Source organism: Mobula birostris, chromosome 2 (assembly GCF_030028105.1).
Source record: "Mobula birostris isolate sMobBir1 chromosome 2, sMobBir1.hap1, whole genome shotgun sequence".
NCBI classification, from domain to species: Eukaryota; Metazoa; Chordata; class Chondrichthyes; order Myliobatiformes; family Myliobatidae; genus Mobula; species Mobula birostris.
In genome coordinates this window covers 26,746,918-26,773,858 of record NC_092371.1, presented here as the reverse complement: position 1 = coordinate 26,773,858, position 26,941 = coordinate 26,746,918, and the positions used below count along the sequence as shown (strand labels likewise).

The window sequence follows — 26,941 nt, the reverse complement described above, 5'->3', positions numbered from 1 at the left end:
ATAAGGCTCCTGTACCTTCTTCCTGATGGTAGCAGTGAAAAGAGAGCATGACCTGGGTACTGGGGGTCCCAGATGGAGCACTCCTTGTAGGTATGCTCAATGGTGGAAGAGGGTGGTGGGGAAGGAGGGGGTTCCTTTGATGGACTGGGCCATATCCACTTTTTGTAGGAAGTTCTGTTCAAGGGCATTAATGTTTCCATACCAGGCCACAACGCAACCAGTCAATATACTCTCCACCACACATCTATAGAAGTTTGTCAAAGTTTTAGATGTCATCTGAATCTTTGCAAACTTCTAAAGAAGTAGATGTGCTGTCATGCATTCTTTATAATTGTACTTACCTGCTGGGCCCAGGACGGATCCTCTGAAATAACACCAAGAAATTTAAATTTGCTGATCCTCTTGTCCTCTGATACCCAATGAGGACCGGCTCATAGACCCCTCATTTCCTCCTCCTGAAGTCAATAATCTGCTCCTTGGTCTTGCTGACATTCAGTGAGAGATCGTTGTTGCGGCTCCGCTCAGCCAGATTTTCAATCTCCCTCCCATATGCTGATTTGTCACCACCTTTGATTCTACTAACGACAGTGGTGTTGGCAGAAAACTTGAATATGGCAATGGAGCTGTGTGTGCTTAGCCTCACAATCATAAGTATAAAGTGAATAGCATGGGAGCCTGAGCACACAGCCTTGTGGTGCACCTGTGCCGATGGAGATTGTTGTTGCCAATCTAAACTGACTGGGGTCTGCGAGTGAGAAAATAGAGGATCCAATTGCACAAGGATATATTGAGGACAAGGTCTTGAAGCGTATTCATTAGTTTTGAGGGAACAATGGTATTCAATGCCAAGTTGCAATCGATAAAAAGCATTCTGATGTATGCATGTATGCTGCCCAGATGTTCTAGGGTTGAGTGAACAGCCAATGAAATGGCACCTGTTGTGCCAATTCACTTCTCAGACAAGAGTTGATGTTTCAACACCAACCTCTCAAAACACTTCACAGTGAATGCAAGTGCAACTGAACAATAGTCACTGAGGCAGGTTACCAGATTCTTCTCAGCCACTGGTATAATTGAAGGCTGCATGAAGCCAGTCGGTATCTCAAACTGCCAAAGTGAGAGGTTAAAGATATCAGTGAACATTCCAGCCATTTGATCAGCACAAGTCTTAGGAATCCCACCTGGGCCAAATGCTTTCAGTAGTTTCACCCTCCTGAAGGATGCCCTCACATCACCCTCAAGGATAGAAATTACAGGGTCATGGGCTGTGGGAGTTCGTGAAGATTTCTCCACATTAATATGGTCAAAGCAAGCACAAAATGCCGGGAACAAAGCTTTGTTTTGTTTTCATCTGTGTCACTTGGCTTCACTTTGTAAGTGGTGACAGCATTCAAGTCCCACCAAAGCTATTGAACGCCCTTCAGCAGCTCAATTTTGGTCCAGAGTTGCTACTTCACCTGTGAGATGGCTTTCTAGAGATCATGCCTGGACCTTTTGTATCTCTAGGTTACCAGATCCAAATGCCACTGATCTGACCCTCAGCAGATTGCCAACCTCATGGTTTATTCCGTGCTTCTGGCTGGGGAAGACAATGACTTTATGGGGACACACTCGGCTTGTCATTGACTGTTTTTATGAAGTCAATGATAACAGTGGTGTATTCATTCAGATCCTCGGAGTCCTTGAACACGACCCAGTCCAAGTTGAAGCAACCCCACAGCTGCTCCTCTGCCTCCTGCAACCACCTCTTTGTGGTCCTTCTCTGAAGCCTTTGTCTTTACGTAGGTAGAAGGAGAGACATGTAATCAGATCTCCCAAAATGCGGTCTGGGCATAGAACAGTAGGTATTCCTTCTCGTTCAATAGCAGTGATCCAGTACGTTGGGAGCCCTGGTGCTGCAGGTTATATGCTGATAATTAGGCAGGGATTTCTTCAAACAAACCTGATCGAAGTCCCCAACTATGATTTGAAATGAGTCAAGTTGGATTGTTTCTTGAAGGCTGTCATCAACAAACAATATCTTGTTTTTGGCAGTATGTAAACTGTAGTCATGGAGAATTCTCATCTTGATAAGTAGAATGGTCAGCACTTAATCATCAGACATTCCAGGGTGGGGGGTGGGGGGGACAAGAATATGACAGAATTGCCAGTCTGAGCACTACAAAGTGTTTATCATGAAACAAAGACCACCCCCCCCCCCCCCCCAATAACTTCTGCCTTCTCCAAATCAGCAGTTCGGTCCATCCTGTACATTGAGAAGCTTTTGGATCTTATTGATGCATTCAGCATGTCAGGAGCAAGACATGTCTCCATGAAACAGAATGCAGCAATTCCTCATTTCCCTCCAATACAGCAATTTTGCCCTTAGGTTCTCAATCTTGTTCTCCAGCAACTGAATATTTGCTAACAAAATGCTAGGCAGAGGCTAATATTTCACTATCCCTGCATTCCCCTCAGTTCCCATTATACCACCCACCTGTGCACTGGATGGCAATTAACTGAACAACTGACCAACTGACATGCCTTCAGGATATTGGAGGAAATTTAGCAAAGGAAGGAAACCTACAGTCACAGGGATATCATGCAACTCCACACTGACAACCCAGGAGTCACGATTAAAACCAGATGGAAATCCCACAGGGAGCCGTGCTCTGAGAAGATAGACACCAACATTTGAATCTGCATTGCTGAATGCTGTCTGGAGTTTCTGACCGTCTGCACCACTGTCTGGTGTGGGTGCTCCAATGTGCAGGATTAAAGAGGCTGCCAAGGGTTGTAGATACAGTCAACCCCATCATAGGTGCAACCATCCATGCCATCAAGGACATCTTCAAAAGTTGGTGCCTAAAGGTAGCGGCATTAGGGACTTTCACCACCTGGCACATGCCCTCTCATTGGGAGGGAGGCAGATCCACACTCAATGTCTTAGGAAGAGTTTCTTTCCCTCTGACAATTTTGAGCAGTCCATGTACACTACCTCACTATTTCCCTTTTGTACAATTTATTTTTAGTATCTTATAGTAATTTTGTAGGTCTTTGCACTGTGCTGCTGTACAAAACAAACTTCATGTTATATTAGACATTGATAATAAACCTGCTTCTGATTCAATCACCTCAACGACATCTCCTATTGCAAAGCCATGGATAAGTGGTAAAGGGAAAATAAAATCCGCCCAGTGTTTAGCAGCATAGAGTTACTGTTTAATTGGTTAGGTAACAAAAGAACCCACATCAAGAGGGGGAATCCAGCAGTGAAAAGTTTTGGAGATTACAGGCCCCAAACCATCTGTCCCTCCCAAGCACACCATACTTATTACATTGGGGCTCATCTTACTGTGACACTGTCCACAAGATGAACAGCAAAGGTGTTCACATTAACCTGACTGTCACACGGTGATGTACAGTATCAGGTATTCAGAATTAATGAAGCATGAAGAGTTTGGAAAAGGGTCTGATCGTCATTTTTAAACAGGCGTCCACAAATAACGGCTAGATCCAACAACAAAAAACAATATTGTTACAAGTCAATTATATAAACTCACTGAGGCCTCTAACATCCCTTCAAAGTGGTTTGATAGCCAACAGCCAAACACAGCCATGAAGTACATTTGGACTTAGAACCATGTCACAAGATTTGCTTTGCAAAGCTTTGATAGTGCAGAAGCTCAAGTTAAATTGCACTTTAACAAGGCGCTAAGAGCAAATACAGCCTTCATGAGATGACCTGCACTCTTAGGCTAGAAAACGCCAGTTTCGAGTAAAAACAACAGGCGTCCACTCTACACGTTTTTCACAATATCTCTGTCCACACTAAAACGGATGTTTGGGCGAATCTACTCCTACTGGGCATGCGCAGACACATCTACAGAAAACAAGTGAAGAGGAAACGGATATAATATTTATGTTTCCGCCGCGGCGTTGTGCTATTTCCATTGGTCAAAAACTAGAGTACCAACAACAGCAAAAGAAAGTTTTCAACAACATCTTCAAGGAATACAAAGAAAACCTCCGCTGGAAAAACCAGACCGGACTTCTTCGTTTAGACAGACAATGAAGTCGAGCTGTTTCTGAGAGTTACAAATGACTACAAAGTCAGCAAAGCAGTGGAGATGTTTAACTCCAAACAAACTATTAACGTAGACAATAAAGTAAACAACACACGCATGAAGCCGTCCCCTACCCAAGATCAACAACAGAGTGGAATCTCCTGCCGCCAGACCTGCACAGTATCTCTGACATTAATATTTTTAAAGATAAACTCAATCAACTTAGGGGATCTAGTCAAAAAAGCTCACTTTACAATTTAACTCTCACACCGTTCACACCGACTGCGCGTTATAATAGCCGTCCGGCAGTGCTTGCACAGGACCAAGCAGGAAAAGCATGTTGTTGTGTTGTTGTTATGACAACGTTTTCAGATATCTCCGTTTACCCCAACGCCAAACAATCGGTTTCAAATTTACACACTCTGGAGAGTGTTTTAGAAAAGCTCCGTTTTCAGGGGATGAAAACGCCGTTTCAGTGTGGACGGAAGGTCAAAACTATCCAGTGTATTGTGGACGTAGCCTTAATGTGCTGTTAGAGACATCATATGGTGCTAGGAAATGGCCCTCTTTAACAGATGGATACACTTTGGTATTGCATTAACAGGACATAAATGGGAGGAACACACTGAATAAAATATTATTTTCTGCAAGTTATCCTGATTTGCAACTGTATATCAGTACTGGCTATTCCTACCACACCACCCTAGAAAGCCGATTTCTACACTCAATTACATTGGTTCTCCCCCCACTCCCAATTAGTTTTGAGTTTACTTCCTTCCCGTTGACTCCTTGTCTCTGGTTTATGAGTAGACCACAATCAAAACAGTAGAAAATAGGAGGTGTAGGTCACCAAGCTCTTCTAGCCTACACCACCATTCAATAGAGATCAAAGAGACAACACTACAGCACAGAAGCCCATATAATCTATGTCAACCAGTCTTCTGCTTGTCAGCATTCAGACCTGAATAAACCGTTCTAAATATTTTAAATAAGCCTCTTATTTAGTAGTCTCTAATAAAAATCTCAACATCTATCTTGTCAAGTTGCCTTAGGATCTCATAGGTTTGGATAAGGTCATCCCCCATTTTTCTAATCTATTATGAATACAGAACTAAACTGTCTAGCTTCTCAAAATAGGACAACCCTCCATTACCAGGAATTAGCCTGGTGAGTCTTATCTGGACTACATCCAATGCCACTGTCCCCTTTTGGCTAAGGGACCTAAAGCATTGTTTTTCAGATGAGGCCTCAACAAAATCCTGCACAAATACAAAATCTCATCATTCTCCTACATCCACCTCGATACCTCTGAACTTCACACATTTACAGTCTTTTTGTTTTTCCTACTTAAGTGCATAATGCAACACTTCCCCACCTTAAACCCCATTTGCCTGCTTCTTAGTCAAATCATGCAAATCTGTCTCAGTCCTTTTGCAGGCTCTCAATGGCCTCACAAAATGCCCTTCTACCTATATTCATTAAACTTGTAAACCCTATGCTTCATTCCTCAGTTACTGATGTATGTAACAATTGGGGTTCAAGAGACAACTTCTCAGATATGCCACTTGCTACATCTCTCCAGCCTGAAAAGGACTCATTGATTCCAACTGCAGTATGGAGCATAGCATTTTTCAGGCACTGAAAGATCAGGGTTCAACTCTTGTCAGTCTGTAAGGAGTTTGTATGTTCACCTCATGGTTGCATGGGTTTGGTCCAGGTACTTTGGTTTCCTCCCACAATCCAAAGACTTACAGGTTAGTAAACTGTGGGCACCCCACGTTAGCACTGGAAGCATGGCGACACTTGTAGGCTGCCCCTAGCACATTTTCTGTGTGTTGGTCATTGATGCAAAAGACACATTTGACTGTGTTTCAATGTACATGTGACAAACACAGCTAATCTTAAAATCTTAATTTAAAAAAAATTCTAGTGATAGCTAGTTTTCAGCCCATGCCAATACTTTAGTCTCTTAATTTATGCATCAGCCTTTTGTGGCACCTTGTCAAATGCCTTCTGGAAATCTAAACACACATCTACAGGCTCCCCTTTATCAATTCTCTCAATAATTGAGAACAATTTTAATCAAATACGATTAGCAAGTTCAAATATGGGTTAGTAAATTTGCAGATGATACAAAGGTTGGCGGGATTGCGGATAGCATAGAAGATTGACAGAGAATACAGCAGGATATAGATAATTTGTAGATACGGGCAGAGAAATGGCAGATGGAGTTTAACACAGACAAATGTGAAGAATTGCACCTTGGTAGGTCAAATGTAAAGAGACAGTATACTGTTAAAGCAAGACCCTTAACAGTGTTGATAAGCAGAGGGATCTTGAGGTCCAAGTTCACAGCTCCCTGAAAAAGGCTACACAGATTAATAGAGTGGTTAACAAAGTATATGGCATGTTTGCCTTTATTTGTCGAGGCAATGAGTTCAAATGCAAGTTATGCTCCAGCTTCATAAAGCTCTTGTTAGGCTGCTTCTGGAGTATCGCATACAGTTCTGGTTGCCCGATTACAGGAGGGATGTTGAGGCTTAAGGCGGTGCAGAAATGGTTTACCAGAATGCTACTTGGATTAGAGGGTATGTTCTACGAGGAGAGAGATTGGACAAACTTGGAGCAGTGGAGGCAAAGGTAGATTATGAGGGGCATAATGTAGACAGACAGACAATCTTTTTCCCCAGTGGTAAAATGTCTAATACCAAAGGGCATGCATTTAAGGTGAGAGGGGATAAGTTCAAAGGACATGTGAGGAGCAAGATCTTTTACACAGAATGGTGGTGCCCGGAATGCACTGCCTGGGGTGATGGTAGAGGCAGATATATTAAGGAATTTTAAGAGGCTTTTAGACAGACATGAATATGAGGAAAACAGAAGGATATGGACGTTGTGCAGACAGAAGGGATTAGTTTAGTTGGCTATTTGATGACTAATATAATTGATTTGGCACAAAATTATGGACCAAAGGATCTGTTCCTGTGTTCTATAATTTCCACTTTATAAAGGAAACAAGAGATTCCACAGATGTTGGAAATGTTGAGCAACACACGCAAGTGCTGAAGGAACTCAGCAGGTCAGGCAACATCTATGAAGCATCTCTGTCCGAAATAACCGACCATTTCCCTCCATAGATGTTTCCAAGTCTTTTAGACCTATGATTTGGATATTTATCACTGTTTATCTATTGAACAATCACTTAGCTTACTTTATCCATTCCATCTAAGACAACTCCACCTTCATACCAGTATAATTTCCCTTACTGAAGTTAAAACAGTGGTTTTGATCTTGCGGTGCTCAGCTTCAAACAAATCTATAATTATCTTATTGTGGTCACTATCTCTTACAGGATCTTTAACCTCAGGACCCTATTCAAAGTTCAAAGTAAAGTTATCAGAGTACATACATGTCACCATATACAACGCTGAGATGCTTTTCCCTGTGGGCATACTCAGCAAATCCATAGAACAGGAACTGTAAACAGGATCAATGAAGAGCAAAGACAACAAACTGCAAATGCAAATGAAAATAACTAGAAATAAATAATGAGATGTGAAATAACAAGATAAAGAGTCCCTATAGTGAGATCACTGGTTGTGGGAACATCACAATAGATAGGTGTAGTTATCCCCTTTCGTTCAAGAGCCTGATGGTTGTGGGTGGTAACTGTTCTTGAACCTGATGGTGTGAGTCCTGAGGCACCTGTACCTCCTACCTGATGGAAGCAGCAAGAAAAGAGCATGGTGAGGACCTTTGATGATGGATGTTGCTTTCCTATGACAGTGTTTTGTGTAGGTGTGCTCAACGGTTAGGAGGGTTTTACCCATGATGTACTGAGCCAAATCCACCACCTTTTATAAGCATTGGTGTTTCCAAACCAGGTCGTAATGCAGCCAGTCAATACACTTTCCACCACACATCTATTGAAGTTTGTCAAGGTTTTTGATGACGTGCCAACTCTCCACAGACTCCTAAGGAAGTAGAGGCATCGTTGTGCATTTTTTTGCAATTACATTTATACGATGGGTCCAGGACAGGTCCCATCATATCAGACAGTGCCACCCGGGAATTTAACATTACTAACCCTCTCCACCCCTGATCGTCCGCTGAGTACTGGCTCATGGACCTCTGGTTTGCCTCTCCTGAAATCTACAATCAGTTCCTTGGTCTTGCTGACATCGAGTGGGAGGTTGTTGTGACACCACTCAGCCAAATTTTCAATCTCCTTCCTGTATGCTGAATCATCACTCTCTTTGATGCAGCCCACAACAGTGGTGTCGTCAGCAAACTTGAATATGGTGTTGGAGCTGTACTTAGCCACACACCTTTCTCTATTACTCATAACCAAATTTAAACCAGGTTTCTGTAACATACTTTTCTAAGCAGCAATCCTTGAATAACACCACAAAATACCTCTACAATGCACTTGCACTTATGTTGCAGGATAATAATACTCCTGTTAGGTCACAGCTGGAATATTGCATTCATTTCTGTTTGCCCCATTATAGGGAGGATGTGGAGGCTTTGAAGAGGATGCAGAAGGGATTCACCAGGGTGAGGGAGTGCATGTTCTATGAGAGATCAGACAAGCTTGAGCTGTTTCATCTGGAGTAGCAGAAGCACAGTAGAGACCTAAAATGGTCTCTTAAGATTATGAGAGACATAGATACAGGTGATATCCTTTTCCCCAGGGTTGAAATGTCTAATACTAGAAGACCAGCATTTAAGAGGGGATCAGTTCAAAGATGTGCAGGGCAAAGTTTCTTTCTGAAGAATGGTAGGTTGTCTGGAATGCACTGCCCAGGGCGGTGATGGAAGCAAATACAATAGATATGTTCAAGACACTCTTAGACAGGCACATGAATGCACAGATAACAGAGGGATATCAACATGGTGCAGGTTGAAGTGATAACTTTAGTTAGGGCATTTAATTGCAAGTTTAGTTAGTCAAGCACAATATCCTAGGCCGAGGGGTCAGTCCTGTGCTGTCCTGTTCCATATTCCACTTGCCCGCTTAGTTTATCCAATCATTCTGTTGCTAAATTTCTCCTATGAATATGGCAGTCCCCTTCAGATGCATCTCATGCTCCCTCAGCTACACTTCACTCTATCAAGGAGCCTATTGACTACTTCCACCTGTCTTCTTTACTGCTTTTTTTTTTGACTGAAACCAATTCTACATGGCTGTCTATTCCCTTTATATCAGACACAACATTGCTCCGGTACCTACCTTGATCAATGAGACTAATCCTCCCCCCTATTGACTTGTTCGTTTGGAATATATAACCCAGAATATTGATCAGCCAGTCCTGATCACTGTGCAGCCATTTCTCTATAAGAGCAACACGAGGATGATCTAATACGAATATATACATTGAAGAACAAAGATGCTACACTTCCCACCCGCCACCACCCACCCCCCCCGTGCATCCTCAAAACCTTTGGTCAACTCAGGGAAAGACCAATCTTAAACTCAGCTCACAGTCTACTGTAGAGATGATGCTCTCACTTCCTAATGGCTTAAACATAGGAACAATCTAGAGCAGCCATTTCAGAACTCCAGAGCTCCACACATAAAACTCCCTTAAGATTGCTGCACAAGTTGGTAGGGCAGTTACGAAGGCATATTGCATGAGGCGTATTTGTCAGAGAATTGATTTCAAGAGCAGTGAGGTAATATTGCAGTTCTATGATTCGCATATTCGACTGCACTTCAAGTATTGTGTTCAGTACCGGTCGTTTCGTTGTAGGAAGGACGCAGAAGCTTTCAGGAGGATGCAGAAGAGATTTACCTGGATTAGAAAGCATGTCTTATGAGGGTGGGTTGAACGAGCTAAGGCTTTTCCCATCCTCCTTCACTCCAAAGAGAAGTAATTTGACAGAGGTGTACAAGATAAAAGGCATGATAGATTGGACAGCCAGTGTCTTTTTCCTGGACGTAAATGGCTACCATGAGAGAGCATACTCTTAAAGTGATTAGACAAATGTATGAGGGGGATGTCAGAGGTAGTTTTCCTTTTTTTAAAAAAAGTGGTGTGTTCATGGAATGTGCTGCCGGGGTGGTGGCAGAAGCAAATACGTTGGCGACATTTAAGAGATTCTTAAACAGGCACATGGGTGGGAAGCATTAGAATGATTTTTAGAGTGGGTGAAGAGGTCAGCACAATATCATGGGCTAAAGGGCCCATGTTTATGCTCTATAGAAAACCCTTTAGGCCCACTGGAAAGATAAGCAATCTAACATCAGTGATCTCTCAGGCCAACACTGGGACCAGATCCTACACTCAAGACAGTCCCAATAAGTGTCTCTCTTCTCCAAACTCCCAAAACAAGCACTGTGGTTAGAAATTACCAGGCAGACAGAAAAAAAATTACAAGGATGTTCTAAAATCTCCTTGAACATATGCAGAATCAATGGATCTCAGCATGTCAGGCAACATCTATTGAGGGAAATGAACAGTTGGAATTTTGGGACCGGAACTTTCATTGAAATGTCAGCTTTTCACTTCCTCCAACATTTTGTGTTGCTCAAGATTTCCAGCATCCATAGAATTTTTTGTGTAAATTTTTTTTGCAGTCGCTGGTCCTCGAATGCCAAGAACAGAGCAGCCACATCCAAGAAAGCACAAAGCACCTCAAATCTGCACAATGAAACCAACAGTGGAAGTATACAACTCCACCATCTGGACCTCCTGTCTGAGCTGTGGCTCTTTATAGAGGATTCTTCAGCCCCAACAGATTTGGAGTGGCCAGTCAGATTGGGCCCTACAGACACACCTTGGAAGGGCAGAACCATCAAGCTGAGATAAACTAACCTCATTCTTGAACAAATCCATCAGAGACCAGAGAGTCATTCTACTTTACTTGGGTGTTGGTGACCAAACTAGACATAATAAAAGAGACAAATGCAACTCCACAACTGGTCAAAGCTTCACTGATCTCCACACACTGACACAAACATTGAACGGGAAATAAGAGAGGATGCCACATGTTGGGAGTTTTAACATCAATCTGAAAAATGGAGGGCAAAAGAATTAGAACTGAAAGTGTTAATGTAAAAAGACACCATCTCCATTAAACTTGGATCAGAAGGCCAGTGAACAAAGTTCCATATGCTGCTTCTTGTGTTTTTAATAAGTCACAATTAGTTCTGCTGCACATTAATTAATCCCAAAGGGGGAAGGAATGCAGGCTTTGGCTTTGATAGACCTGGGCAGGCAGATAAAACAATGTTACTAGCTTGTGTAGTGTTTATGGGGCTCTCTATAGTGTTTATGTGTTAACTAGGGGGCCGTGCACAATCCGGATTTGATGGAGACAGCCGTGAGAAGCACAGAGGAACACCTGGAGTAACTTCTGAAATGCCTGCTTCACTGCTACTGCTACTGCGTGATCAAGAATCTCTGGAGACGAAGGCCCCAAATCCTCGGCTTTGCCTATTGCCAGGGTCGGGGTCAAGGCACTTGGCAGAGATGTGCTCGGTGTCGGAGAGGTGGTCGGAGGCTCGGAGTTTTCAGACGGACTCGGAGTCGGACTGTGGTCAGATGTTTCCAGTGTGCTGCATCGGCAAGTTGGCGGCGCTGGAGGTTTACCGTCTGTGTGAGATGATGGGACTTGCGAGTGACTTTGAGACTTTTACCCTGCCATGATCTGTTTTTATCAAATTACGGTATTATTTTGCACTGTTGTAACTATATGTTATAATTATGTGGTTTATGTTAGTTTTTAAGTCATGTGTTTCCGTGATATCATTCTGGAAAAACATTGTATCATTTTGTAATGCATGCATTACTAAATGACAATAAAAGAGAACTGTGTGTCCTCAATCTAATAATCTAATCTTGCCAATGAGGCTGACTCAGGAATATATCAGAGTGTACGTTTAGCTAGGTCCTGCAACCAATCCCTAGTTAGTGTTCAGATGGTTAGGGTTCAAGTGAGGAAGAATCAGGATTGGATTTATTGTTATTGACATACGCCATGAAATTTGCTTTTTTTTAAAAAAATGGCAGCAGTGCAAGACATTTAAAAAATTACTACAAGTTACAAAACAAAAAAAAAGAGCAAAAGTGGAACAGCGAGGTAATGTTCATGAGTCGTTCAAAAATCTGATGGCAGAGGGGAAGAAGCTGCTCCTGATAAAAAGGTAACATTTCAAAGTCTTACCTCGAACAAAACTTAAATCTTGATTAATATAGGGGTAGAAATAGAAGGCTGACACAAGGTGCATCCATTTATCCTATCTGTACCCCTCAACGTTGTAAACCCAAGATCCCTTCTCATTCTCCTGTGATCCAGAGTCTAGTTAAACCCACATGCAGATAGGGAGCTTAGTAGCCCGAGAGTTTTGGTGAGTGGTAGAATCTGAGGGGAGTGGGAGGTTGATGGGATTGTGAGCAGCATAAAACAGGATGTGTAAATGTGTGGTTGGGAGGGTTAGTATTGACTCAGTGGACTGAAAGGCATATTTCCATGCTGTCCTTCTAAGTGTGAGGTGATTCAGTTTGGAGCCAAAAAAATAAAATCAAATCTAAATGGTTCAAACTTAGTGAGGAAGCTTGGGCTTCAGGGGATTTTCAAACAGTTCTGGAGCTGAGGAAGCAGTTATGTGAAGGGAGAGAAAAGGATGGAGATCTAAAATCTGTTCAAAATAATGATCAAAGGAGAAATAAAGTGACACCTTCACGGTGGAAATCACTAGACCACACAAATTTAAATTAATCAAATGACAAAGGGAAGCAGAGGAGTGGTTTCATTTTCAATAAAATGCAGGGCCTGTTCCAGTTTGGGATGAGGGCCGATCTTACTGAAACATTCCTGCCTGAAGTGATTGAAGATGACGAGATGTTAATTTTGACATCAAACCTGATAAAATTAAGTTCAAAAATAAATACTAGGAATAGAGAAAATATTTGTACTGGTCAGAACCCATTGTCCCTCTGCAGACAGGCCACTGCTGCTTACTGAAGGCCAATAAGAAAACACAAGCACCTCTACTTCCTCAGATGGCTACAGAAGTTTGTCCTGTCCTCATCGATCCTCAGTGTTCATAGATGCACAACTTAAAGCATTCTATGTACGCGCGTGACAGTATGACAGCTGCTCGGCCTGTGACCGCACAAAACTGCTGAGAGATGTGGATGCTGTTCAGCACATCGTGGAGACCAGCCTCCCCTCCGTGGACTGTCCATGAATGGTGATGAAATTGTCTGCAGATTCAGGCCCTTCAGCCCATCAAATCCTTGTGGATCATTTTGTTCACTTGTGCCAACCTCACTAGCTCACATTAGATCCTTCAATACCTTGCCTATTTAAGTGTCTTTCTAAATGTATCTTTAACACAAATTGTATCCCACTTCATTCTCCCTGGTAGCATGTTCAGGTATTAGTCACTATTCATATAAAAATCTTACCCTTCAAATCCTCCTAAACTCTGTCCACTTACATTATACCTCCGGTTTTTGATATCTCTACCATGGGAAAAATCATCTGACCGACCTTTGCACCTCATGTCCAGTTACCCTTCGCACCCCAGGGATAACAAAACCAACCCATCCGATCTCCCCCCACAAACAAAATGCTCAAATCCAGGCCACGTCCCAGTGCATCTCCTTAACACTCTCTCCCACCACAAGCACAACCCTCGGTCAAGTTGTCCCAAAGGACATTTTCAGAACAGTGCTCCTTTCCCTAAAGACTCAAGATACAATGGATTCAGATACTTTGATATTAGGATTTAACTGTTAAGGGTTGTCCCCTCCCCTACCATCTCCAAGCTCTAACCTGTGGGCACCTTAGCAGTGTGGAGGAGAGAATGGTCAAGGTCCACCTCTAAAAATCACGCAGCTACCACACAAGTTGACAGGATGGTTAAGGCGGCGTACAGGGGTGCATTGTCCTTCATTAGTTGGGGGAAATGGTGCAGCTCTATAAAACTTAGGGTCGGCCACACCTGAGGCATTATACAAACCTTCCCCTCTTCACGAACAAAAGGCAGAACCTCAAGAAGGTGGCATCCATCATTAAGGTCTCTAGCTATCCGGGACATGCCCTTTGTGTCCAGTTCTAGTGGACTTATTGTGGGAGCAAAGTGGAGGCTTTAGAGAGGTTGCAGGGGAGATTTAACTGAATGCTGCCAGGATTTGGATTGGAGAAGCTTTTTGAGTACTGAATGGCATTTAGATAAGGGGCTTAAATCTGCTCACAATACTCCAAGTGCAGTCTGACCACTGCCATACAAAGCCTCAGCACGACATCCTTACTCCTTGATTGTAGTCTTCTCAAAATGAATGCTAACATTGCATTTGCCTTCCTTACCTCCAACTCAACTTGTTCAACTTTAGGGAATCCTGCTCAAGAACTCCCAAGTCCCTTTGCACCTCTAATTTTTCAAATTTCTCCCCATTTAGAAACAATCCAAGCCTTTATTGCCACTGTCTAAAGTTTCTCTAAAGTTTCGTCAACATATCCAGGTGAATACGAGGAAAGATTGGGCAAGCTGGGGCTGTTCTCTTTGCAGTAAGAGGGACGAGTGGTGTAGTATGGTAAGAGTCATAGAGAGAGTCAACAGCCAGTGCCTCCCCTGACCCCGCACCCCCCCCCCAGAATGGAAACAGCTAATACAAAAGGGCAAACATTTAAGGTGCTTGTATGAAGGTAAAGAGGGAATATCAGAATTTTTTTTTATTAAAAGTCAGAGTGTAGTGGGTGCATAGAACTCCCTACCAGGGGTGATGGTAGAGGCTGATTCAATAGCGACATTTAGGAGGCATCTCAAATAGCCATCCATTTCTCTTTCAATCAGGTGCCCATGTGGCTGGGAAGTGTTAGATTGACCTTGGAGAAGGTTAAAAGGTCAGCAGAACATTGTGGGCCAAAGATCTGTACAATGCTGTATTGTTCTATGTGCCAGTATTTTCAATAAATTTGCTACAGCAGAGTATTACCCTTGTTCTGAAGAGCAGCCACGCACCATACGTTTCATAACAGAGGTCACTAGGTGACAATTGAAGACAGGAATCCTGCATTTATCCCCCCAGGAAAGTTGGCAAAAATTATGAGCCAGACGCATGAGCAAGCGGAAAGAAATTGAGTTTACATTAAATTATTTTCTCATTCAAAAAAATCTGGATTACAGTCACTGGGTGATAACCCAACAATCAGTTTTCAGATCAATACTGCAAGTTAGATCCCAGCCAACATTAACCAGGAAACTTCCCAGCTTTTATTCAAGTATTAACTGCTTCATTCTGTGGCGTCAGCACAAAGTACGCATCAGCAAATGTGCAGGAGACACAGCCATAAATACAACTGCTCATGCCCCTCGTCCAGAAGCTGATTAATCCGCTTACTGTAGGGAACTGTTACTCAAACGGACAGGGGCAGAGCGGTGTGAAATTCGATGCCAAAGGAGCAAAGGTGATGTTTGAATAGTGTCTGGCTCCCAAATACATCAGGAGTGGAGATGTTCCATTCTGAACCACATTTGGATTGCTTTTAGAGTTGGTTGACACTTGATTTAATCAAGCAACACTTCAATAAATTCATGTAATCACTGCATTAACCTGCAGCATTTTGATTTCTTAGTGAAATATTGATACGATTTCTTACTATACAGGGCATGCCTCCTCTTTAAGGAGATATTGACACCTAGTGGTAGTGACTGTTTTAAGCTTCACTAGCAGAGAGAAGAGAGGCAGACACACAGGCACACGGAGATCAGTGCATGGTGTTACAAGGCCAACACTGGGAACCACTGCAAAACCTCGCTTGGCTCAATGCCTTAATTCCGGAGGAATGCCCCAGGACCACGTGTTTGGAAGCGTGGGGAGGATAAAATGAGATGTACAAGGATTGGTCGAAAAGCATGCTTGATGGTTAGAACACACCACAGGAAACTGTTTCAAGCTGCTAAAAGCTGGTAAGATACTTTGGGTTGTGGCAATTGAAAAGACTGACAGTCTGATAGTTAACAACAGGATAGTCTAGGCAAATTCCAAGACAACAGTAAAGAAAGTGCAAAGACTTGAGCAAGATGGAACTAATGAGGTGGTGAGAGTTGGGGGGTGGGGGGGGCGGAAGAAGGGCGAAGGGAAGGGGGAGAGAAAGTTTTGCAAAATAGAGATGTCCTCCAATCTGTGGGAAGATGTGAAATACGCAGAAGGAACAACAGCTCTGCATCAATGTTCCACAGTAAACAACACTGTGCACAAACATTGAGCAATAGATGACAAAACAAGAACAGAAATAAGACTTCGTCATCAGTGATATCAAACCCATCCATAGCGGTGACTTGTAGTGTTACATTAAGATGGTGCTTGACAACTGCTTTAAATTAACAATGCAATGCATTTATACTTCGGCAGTACCTAAAGCAAGAATGCAAAGTTTTGACCAAACTAGTCTCCCCGTCAGACAATATTCAAGTGTAAAATGGCAGACTGAACATTTCAAAATTAATAGCAGGACTATACAACAACTGCTGGATAGAAAGAATTGTCCAGCCATCAGCTTTAGGTATCAGAGTAAAATGAGACAGGCAATGACTTTAAGACTATTTAAGGGACTGTTGAATATTGAAACACCACACCCAAGTGTTCCATGACATGTTAAGACAAGTCGAGAGAAAGAAGTGAATTACTTGCAACAGGGCAGTAAACCCAACGCATTTCATACACTAAGGAATGAGCTGAAGGAACCATGGATCCAACAAGAGGACACAACTGCTGTGGCAACAATGACCTCGCACATCATACCAGGCCCAAAAAAAGGGTATACGACACATTCACCTAGATGCCAAAGATGAACAATTCTAGCCTTGCCAACTATTGCAGATATTTCCTGTAGTAGGTGAGTTTAGGGCCAGTTGGCACAACCTCAGAATACACATGTCCCTTCAGAAGAGATGAGGAGGAATTTCTTTAGCCAGAGGCTGGTGAACCTGTGGAATTCACTGCCACAGACGGTTGTGGAGACCAAGCCATTGGGTATATTTAAAGCAGAGGTTAATCTTTGATCAGTAAGGGTGATTACTAAGGGTGTCAAAGGTACCAGGAGAACAGGGTTGAGAAGAATAATATAAAAGAATGGCAGAGCAGACTTAATAGACTGAATGGCCTAATTCTGTTCCTATGGCTTATGGGCTTCCATCCTCATGGAGCTAGCCTGCAATTTTTAAAGGTTCTGCCATGCATTTGCATATTTAAATTACATTTAACACTTTTCATACTTTTTGTAAAAATGCTAAAGTGTACACCATTTAGGGTGCAAAATTCCGCAGCAGCATCGTCTAGTCAAGTGCCAAGTTCCTCCAACACAAATTAAGCAAGAGGATTGAAAGGACCCCAATCACTGCAGCTAATTTTGGTAATGTTTGGTTTTGGAAGAGTCCTGAAGCAAAGATCTGAGACTATTACAAAAACTTTGAGGCCTACAGAGATGCAATGACCATGGAATGCTGTTAAACTTGAAAATGAAACTTTGATGACAAGAAATACCTCTGACAGACAGATTACTATGAAAAGCTGATTTTGATTTTAATCCAAAGCTTAACAGAGTTGGAACAGCAAGCATCTGCATATTTTCTTTTGTTTCAGATTTGGAAATGTTAGGTTTAGATTGCAACACAAGACCAAAGCACTGCTTGCTGAGTATCAGACCGAATTACTGTCACAACTGCCAGATATGGAGAAAAGACTCAAGCTGTATGCAGAGGTCCTCTGTGTAGGAGAAAGATGACTGCAAATGTGCTGGTGTGGTTAAGCAGTCATCAGCACACCAGCTCAAGGAAGAAGTTACTCCACAATATGTTTCCACCCGGATTTAGAGCACCAATGATGCAGAATGTTCAAAGGTAGCTATTAAAATTTCAAAAGCATTGCAATTTAAAGATTCCCCCGAGCAGTCTATTCCTGCCAAATGTGCTTTCCCCCCAGCGCCAGGCATCCTGTCTGGATGGAGATGGAGACACACTGACGGGTTCAGAAACAGAACCACCTTTCTCATCCTGTCCCGAGATGACATCAGAGCTCCCAGAATGCCTCCCTCCACTCCTTCTGTCTTTTGAGGCAGATAATTATACAAATGCAATTAACTTCCAGGAGAACAACGCAATTCTGTTATTTTCAACGGTACCTCAACGCAGCATGTTACATCAGTGGAATCCGACAGCCTGCACTAGTCGTGGGTGCCAAGAATTTTAAAAATGCATCGAAAAGTGTGATTTCTTCCCAGTCAGTGGCACTAAATGTGCAATATGTTTGCATTACTACATTATACACTGCCTCTGAAAATAGTGTCATTGAACTTCTTGGCAGATGTCAATTTGGCTCAGTGTAGTTCCATTGAAGAATCATTACTAGAGCACAAAATTGTGAATGGGATCTGACCAGGTGGGGGCTGACATTGTGAACCACAAAATTATCTACAATCCTTTAAACTACCCAGGAGCCCAAAACAAATAACAACAACAATGGTCAGAGTCACTTCTAGGACAGTGTCACTCACCAGTCTCACCTCTGGAAGACAATGTTAGCCACCACTGCTATTGTTTGTGTAATGTCCTTGCTTTAGTTATGTTTCCAAATCCCTCCATGTATTGGCGTGCTTACTTTAACCTGGGTTAGTAGGAACCTCTCCCATGAGGGGAAGATACGAGGGAGGGAGCATGATTACATGGAGTATTGACTCATTATCACATCAGGTGACTGCTTTATGCTCACTCACACCTTGGTCTCACAAAAGCCGTCCATTTATGAAGCTCCCAGAGTTATACAGCACAGAAACAAGGCTTTCAGCCCGCCGTGACTATGACACCCTGTTTACCCATTGACTCTAATCCCATCCGCCTGCATAAGGACCATACCATCCTATGCTTTGCCCATTTAAATCCCAACTAAATTCCTCTTAAATGCAGTAATTATATCTGGTTCTACAACCTTCCCTGACGGCATGTTCCAGATACAAATCTCTCAAAATCATACCCCCAAGATCCATGTAAAGACTCCTACCTCCCACCTTGAATTATCACCTCTCATTTTTGATACTTTTACACTAGGGAAAAAGTTTTCAGAACTCTATAGCCTACTATCCATCTGTCAAGACCAAACTCTGACTTTGTTGCTCCAGGGAACAGAAGAGCAGACCATCTAATCTCTCCCCACAACTGAAGTCCTCCAGTCCAGTCAACATCTTGAACCTCCACCACATTCTCTCTGGCACAACCACACTCTTCCTTTAGAGCAGCGACCAAAACCAAATACGGACTAACCAGTGTTTGTAAAGTTGCAACATATTATCCCGGTTCTTATATTCTATGTCACCAATTAAACCAGTTAATTTTAATAAAGCATTCACTCCTATTCTGCTGATGCCATCATCAGCAGAGGAATATGGTAGCAAGGATTGTAAACTGAACACAAACTCTGCCCGACAGTAGCAAAGTAATGAGTTCCAGGAACGCACTTTGGAACTTTCCTAAATTGGCTGAAATTAACTGCTCAAGCAGAGCCCTGTTCCTATCAACACCAGCATTAAACTGAAGTACAATTCACCCATTGGTTTTATAGCAGAAGTCATTTAAAAATTTTTTTATTAATTATTAAAGATCAACAAAAATACATTAAGGTAATGAAGTCAATATGTCAATATGTACCAATGAATTAAATTAGCAAATGACTGATTAACAAAGCTAAGCAATATATCAATAATAAGAAAAAATAAAGAATATTTTTTTGAAAGAAAAAGAACCCCTACTAAAAAAGGTAAAAAAAACCATTGGGAGCACAACCCTGGAGCTATATGTCATACAAGCATCCATAAAATAGGAGCAGAAGTCAGATTTATCATATGTACAAAAGATACAGTATCATTTGCATTAACGACCAACACACAGAAGGATGTGCTGGGGTTGCCCGCGAAGTGTCACCACACATGCTGGTGCCAACATAGCATATCCACAATGCTCAGCAGAATGACTCAACACAAATGCAATAAAAACAACAACAAAACAAGTGCCTTTCCTCCATCTCACCCACACTTACAGATTTCAACTCCAGGGCAGGCTTCCAGTCTTCGGGCTTCAGCCCAGGGGCAGCAACTTGATTAGATCGAGACACCGTTTGAAGCCATCAATATTGTCATATAATTAGTCTTTCAGATTAAATTACTCTTTAAATACACGCACTAGGTGGAGTTAACCAAGCACTATCCCATTCTTTACACTATTTGTAGTAATTTTTCATAATTTGTGTCTTTCAGTGTATTGCTGAGGAAAAAAAAAACAAATTTCACAACACACCCCAGTGATAATAAACCTGGCTGACAACAGATTAAGCTGCAGCAATATCTTTATACTAGTAAGACTTTAGGCAAAGTACTTGTTTGCCATTTCAGGTTAAACACTAGTTTCTAAATATTTCATCAGAAAATGTTTACAACTCCATATACCAAGGTTGGCTGGGAGAGTAACTGATCACAGTTTAATCACTTTGAACCAAATTATTTATTGAAATAGTGCAGAATAGGACTTCCAGCCCTCAAACTGCATCACCTAGCAATCCCTGAATTCAATCATTGCCTAATCACGGGACCAATGACCAGTTAATCTACCAGGTCTTTGGAACTTGAGAGGAAAACGGAACAGCCAGGAAACCCATGCGGATCACGGGGAAAACATACAAACTCCTTACCGCCAACAACGGGGATAGAACCCGAGTCGCTGATACTGTAAAGCGTTGAGCTAACCACTATGCTACCGACGTGCCAACCTATACTCCCAGTCAGTAAGACTCAGAAGTGCCAGTTTTACATCCTTTCTCCTCTAGGCTTGCTCTCAGTATTGCCCTGTTAAAGCCAGTGGTTTTTAGGCTCATCCAAAAGGGAGTAACACCGGTTTCACACTAACTCCCGTCCTGTGTCCGAAGAACTAACTAAAAAACTCCGGTTTCCCAGAGACAAGTACTAAGCTCTGCGCACTGTCATTGCCAGTTCAATTAAAAGCCAGCAAACTCGAATAGAATTATCATACCCCCAACCAGACTCCTAATAAAGACCTATACGCCAACAGGTCAAACCATGCAAACTCAGATGCCTACATCACATTGAAAGGAAATCAGCGTGGTAGGAGGGGGGTGCGGAGGGGGTGGATAAAAGCCAGCAAAACCTCTGATCCTGTCACACAGTGCAGCTCCACAACTCTGCTCAAACATTGCTTAAAAGTGATCACTTACACGTCCTCCCCGACTATGCCGACACATCTATCAATTCCAGACCCTCTGGTGAAAGGCTCCTCAACCCCAAGGGGAATTTACAGAGATCAGTTAAACGTCTTTGGGACATGGAAGAAACTCGCGCGGCTACAGAGAAAACGTACACAAAGTCCACAGACACGATCCCAGGTCGCGATCGAACCCAGGTCACTGGCGCTGTGAGGGTGCTTTATCTAAAATGCTTCATTTCTGAGGTCTATTTCCATCTTTCGGAAAGAGCACAGTCGAACTGTACTATAAAAAGTCGGTTTAATGTAAAAGGCTTTATAATAACCTCGTTGGGAGGCAAATTCAGAGAAGTTAGATTCTTTCCCGCATCCGATCGGATTTTCCTCATGCTGTAAATGTCGCATTAACACTGCCTAGGAACCGCTCAGGAAATGACTGGAGCTTTACAGGCCGACAGGGCCGCCAGTCCGGAAACTAGGAATGAACGGGTGGGAAGCGACTCCGCAGAAGGTAGTCCTTACCTTTTCTGATTACTCCGTGGTCCTGTACGAGTATGCTGGAGTCGTCAGCGTGCTGAAACAAACAAACAAACAAAATCACCATTTAAGCCGTCTCCGCGCTGCAAAACCCCGGTGTATGTCAGCGTCCAACATGCTGCTGGCCGCCGTTGATTTAACAAGACCTTCCCCCTTAGCACTCAACTTTTTCCAGTTATCAGAATATTACATCGAATCGAGCGTAAGAGGGATCACTGGGCCCACTTGTCAGTGACAAAAAATGTACTTTTTAAAATGTCAAATATATTTGAACGAGGAAGGACATTCGAAACCTCAAAATGACGATGCAAAATGTGAACGTCAATTTGTTTTTAAAAAAATTAAATATTTGCAAGAGAAAATATATTCTGGGGAAATATAGGCGTGTCATAGTGATATTTATATTATGAAGGCCTGAAATGAAGGTAAATAACAGAGTAAACAATACCTTAATTGGGTCATAAAACAATTTACAAATAGGATGTATAACGTATAATCCCAGTGATTTCCCACCGCTCATTTCCCCACAAAATCCCAACCCCTGCAGGAATGGCAGAAGAGTAGTAGCTCTCCTAGCAGGCAAAGAACTAACCTTTTGGTACACACACAGACACACAATACTTCCCAGTCAGAGGTGGACAAATTACTCGTTTACACCCGCGAAAATAATTCCACTTTAGCATTGGTTAAGAGGGGAAGATCGGCTCCTACGCAGCGATAAAGTTTGCCAAATTAAATTAGATTTAACTCATTCCCCAAGAGTACTTTCAATTGTAATGATGCGCTGAGAGGATAAGCAGAAGTGATTAGTAAACATTAGTATTTAATAATCCACCCGGGTGAAAATAAACTATTCCCGTGTAAAATGTGTTTTCCATTGGTGCATGAGGCCCGTTTAATTAACAGCTAGGGCTGACAGCCTGTCATCTAATATTCTAATTCAACAGTGAATGGCCGACTGCCCTGCTCTCTCTTAATTGACATCAGACTGATCTCACCAAGAAATACAAGCCCCCTACATCCAAATCTAGAACCATTTCTGTTCCTGGAGGTTTGGAGGCGCTGGAATAAATAAGGAAAATGCCTCACTGAGCTTGTTTCTTAAACGGCTAAATTAAATGAAGACTGCTCTTACCGGTACTTCCTCCATAGTGTGAACGACCTCCTGCATGTTGATGTTTTCAGCCAGCGCAGAGTCCAGATGATGATTGCCCGGGATGTGGATGTCTGGGCGGCGGATCTCCCTCCTGGGCTCCAGTGCCGAGAGCTGCGCGGCCGCCCCTACCCGCTGGTGATGAGCAAGCGCCGTCTCCTGACCCTGGCGGCCCGGCCAACCCGACTGCGACGGCGGCTGCTGCTGCTGGTGGTGATGGTGGTGCAGCACATTGAGGGAGTAGGGGTCGCTCAGGTGAGAGTAGTGCTCCGAGGACTGGGTGTAGGTTAGGGGCTGATACGGAGGGGGGAAGTAGGGCGGCTGGAAGTCGGAGCTGGGGGTGTGAGACAGGGGAGGCGCTGAGGAGTACAGGTGCTGTGTGACTGCCCCGAGCTGTGGCAGTCGGGGCGTGCCGGTACTGCTCCCGTCGTGTTGGTCCTGAAGAGACAAAACGTTCAGGTTACTGCCCATCTGAACCCTAGTACACGAACAGACAGACCGTAAAGGGCATCGCAATTAAAAGTCATTAGCCCGAAATCTCTACACGCAGATATTGCCTGATCTGCTAGGCTTTCCAGCATCCTGACTTAACTGCGCACATTCTTTTTGTGCTCGACTACATTTGGGCATCCGCGAGGTTTGCACTCACTTTAAATACAACTTTATCACTTAAAATGCGCAGTTATCTTTAATTCCATTCCCAGATCAAAATATCGCTCGCAGATGGGAATGGGAATTAAAGCGAAGTCTGTGGGAGGTACAGCAGAAATAGGAAAGACTGCCATTTTCCGAGAATTAAGTATCCAATTTTTTTTAAAAACTCCTAACCACCCATACCCAAGATGAGCACGCTCGATTCCCTCTCCTGTCGACGTTCAGAACTATAATACTGGAGTTAAAGGTATTTCAATTAAATTATCTACTATAAGACAATAATCTCTTTGTTATTCAATGTTCTTTGGTTGATGTGAACAACTTGGGCTGAACATGAACAGCCTGTTTTATGCTCAACGATTTTGATTCTAATAGACACCACCTTCAATAATTTCACAAATGCGAACTATATCTAACAAGAACGGATAGATCACTTTCTGCAACCAATAATCCAATATCAAAAGCGAATTACAGTAATAGGCAATAACCAGCGACATTGCTGTAGTTACTGAATTTTACGCTGAAATGAAATTTTCTGAAGGTAAATCACTGCCCAGATACCATTGCAAGTTTTCATTTGAATCATGATTAAAAACATTTGTAAAATTTCTCCAGAATTGTAAACCGGATACAGTGTGATAAAGGAGTTGTAGACATTCAAAAGGACGAAAAGCGATTTCACGAGATCAGAGGTATAGATCGAGTGGAGACCTGTTTCCCCACGGCTGAAATGACCGATATAAGGGGGCATAATTTTAAGGCGATTGGACAAAAGTATGGGAGAGTGTCAGTGTACGTGGAACACGCTGCCAGGGGCAGGGGTGGTTGATATTCTAAGGGCGTTTAGTAAACGTTTAGAGTGGCATAGCGATGCCAGAAAACCGGAGGGCTAGGAGGAACGGAAGGGTTGGATTAAATTTATAATAGGTCGGCGTGGGTTGATTAACCCTGTACAGTAATGTTCTATGAATCCTACGTGGGTCGATTTAAGCATTTGGAGGCGTGGGGGGGGGGGAAGAGAAAAACATTTTGTGTACGGTTACAATACGTGGAATTAGAACAGAGCCCAGTTGCGACTGGATAGCAGCCGTTCAGCCGCACATGGTTGCGAAGAGACAGTGCGCTGGAGGAATATTGTTGGAGCTGCCGAGCAGGATGGAGCGCTCGGAACCCGACAATACCCGCAGTCCGCCAGGCCATCGGTGAATGACGCCCAGGGGATTACAATGGAGGCGAGGCGTGACGCCGACTTCACCGCTCCGCGTCACCCCACCACCAAGTCTCCCGTCGGGCACCTGGACGGGGCTTTCAGATGAGGATGAACATGAAGAGAGCAAACACAGCCACTTCGAGCCCCCAGTTTTCGGGCGAGGGGAGAGCGAGTTTGCATAATTTCAATTGCATATCACGTCAAAGTAACAAAAATAGTTATAACCAATTGGACGATTTCCTGGGACACAAAAAAAAACAAATTCAGCAACTCGGCCCGAAACGTGGACCACACTGTTTAACATAGATGCTGCCTGGCCTGCTAAGTTCCTCCAGCGTTGTGTGTGTTGCCTGGATTTCCAGATTCCGCAGATTTTCTCTTGTTTGCGGGAAGAGCGTGGTTTGTCCAGCAGGGATTGTGAGAAGCTAGAACTAAAATAACTGCTAACCTATGGTGTGTAATGCAGTGATAGGATTCAACGCCTCTGAGAGCTGATGAGTCGGGCAGCACCTTTGGAGGCAGAATCTTCACTCTAAATGCCAGCTTGCACCTCTTGCCTCCACGGACGCTGTTCAACCCGGCGAGCCCTTCTCGCTCTCCGGGTGTTTTATCAGATCAGCATATGCGGTTTCTCCAGTGCTCGGTATCAATGAAGCGCCTTCCGATCTCCGGGGGACGAGCGGGGTTACCGCTGGCTCACTCTCTTCACTTCCTGTCCTGTCCCGCTACGTTAGCTTGTCGGTATCACCCAGGTGGTTACCCTCAGGCCCCTTCACGCTGGGTGGTCGGCTACTTGGCCTTACTTGGTGAACTCCCGCTCCCTGGAGGGCTGTCTACAACACTCAGGCCCCCGGTTCCCCTCGCCAGCTTTCGAGTCGGTTTAAGAAGAACTTTACTAGCCCGGTACGTCAATGGCCACTTATAGTTTCATTTGTTGGAAACATTAATCCCCATCACGGAACTATTCCAACCTGACCTCTGGAAATGATATCTGAAACCGTGCAAACAGGCTCAAAAATTATAACTACACAGGACTTCTGTAAACCACAAAAGTCTTAAGAAAACGTGAATTAGTACAGAGATGAAGGAACATACTTTAAAAAACTACAGTCGACAGCTCAAACTACCCCTGGTTGCAGTACTCAACCAGAGGGCAATCAATCCAATTTCGCGGCGAATCGGGACAAGAAATTTCACCAGCATTTTTTACAGCACTAGGGGCATAAGTTATCTCCAAATATCCTTAGCGAAAACCCCACAGCCTGCAGTGAGTCTCCCTCCCTCACCTCGCAGTCCTCTTCATACTTGACGTTATCGGCTAGTTTCCACAGCATGTTCGTTGCGCGGTGGACTGGACTCAGGAGAAGCCCAGCCTGGCAAGGCAAGCCAAACCGAGCGCTAGGTGACGTGAAATTTCCCACCGCCAGCCGTCGGCTGTTCTCCCTCTAACAGTCAATGAGCTCTGGCTCGCACTACAATGAGTATGTAGTTCAGCGGGCGGAAGCCGGCGCTGCGCTCCGCCCCCCTGGGTGACGCAGGGTGCCAGTGACGCCGATTACACCCCCTCCAACCCGACCAATCAAATTGGTCCGGTGGAAAGGAGGCGTGCCATTGGCCGCCCGCGCCTGATGTGACGCGCTGCTGCGGTGTTGGAGTGGTACGCAGTCGGGGGCTGCCTGTCAGGTGTGACCCCCATCTCGCCCGGGCACATCGTCCGCCAGCAAGAAGCTTCATTCTCGACCGGCTCCGCCGCTGCAGATACCCCGCGGGGATCTGCCGTTGTCTCCGGGCGCCTCTGCAGGCAGCCGTGGGGCGGAGCTCGCCGCCAGTCCCATTTGAGACAGGCTCTTGCAGCCGGTGAGCGGATTACTCAACTGTCACTCCAAATAATGGTAAAGTGATCGCAGAGAGTCTGTCCCCGATCTCAGTACTAGACAACAGACTTCACCTCTTAGCATCCTCTTGTCATGGAGGGTTGCTGAATGAGAGGATGTTGGCAATTTGGAAATACTCAGCAGGAATCAATTTCCGAACCCCTTCTCCTTGGCGGGAAGTAACCAGTGGAACAGCTCCGCCTCATCGTTTCACATGTTTTGTAATAAGGTGTTCGCAATGAGGAGCCT

The 26,941-nt window shown here is 43.7% G+C and overlaps 1 protein-coding gene across 1 annotated transcript in view; it reads right to left on the bottom strand.

Moving 5' to 3' along the window:
* The window catches only part of tfap2c (transcription factor AP-2 gamma (activating enhancer binding protein 2 gamma)), a 51,440-nt gene extending 25,164 nt beyond the window's left edge, over positions 1–26,276 (bottom strand). Inside the window, exons 1-3 of the mRNA XM_072239067.1 lie at positions 26,105–26,276; positions 22,937–23,392; positions 21,787–21,838 (exon numbers count right to left, since the gene is read on the bottom strand). Of these exons, the coding sequence (XP_072095168.1) occupies positions 21,787–21,838; positions 22,937–23,392; positions 26,105–26,152 (556 nt within the window). The 5' untranslated portion in view covers positions 26,153–26,276. The remainder of the gene's footprint in view (positions 1–21,786; positions 21,839–22,936; positions 23,393–26,104) is intronic.
* Between the last annotated feature and the right edge of the window lie 665 nt (positions 26,277–26,941).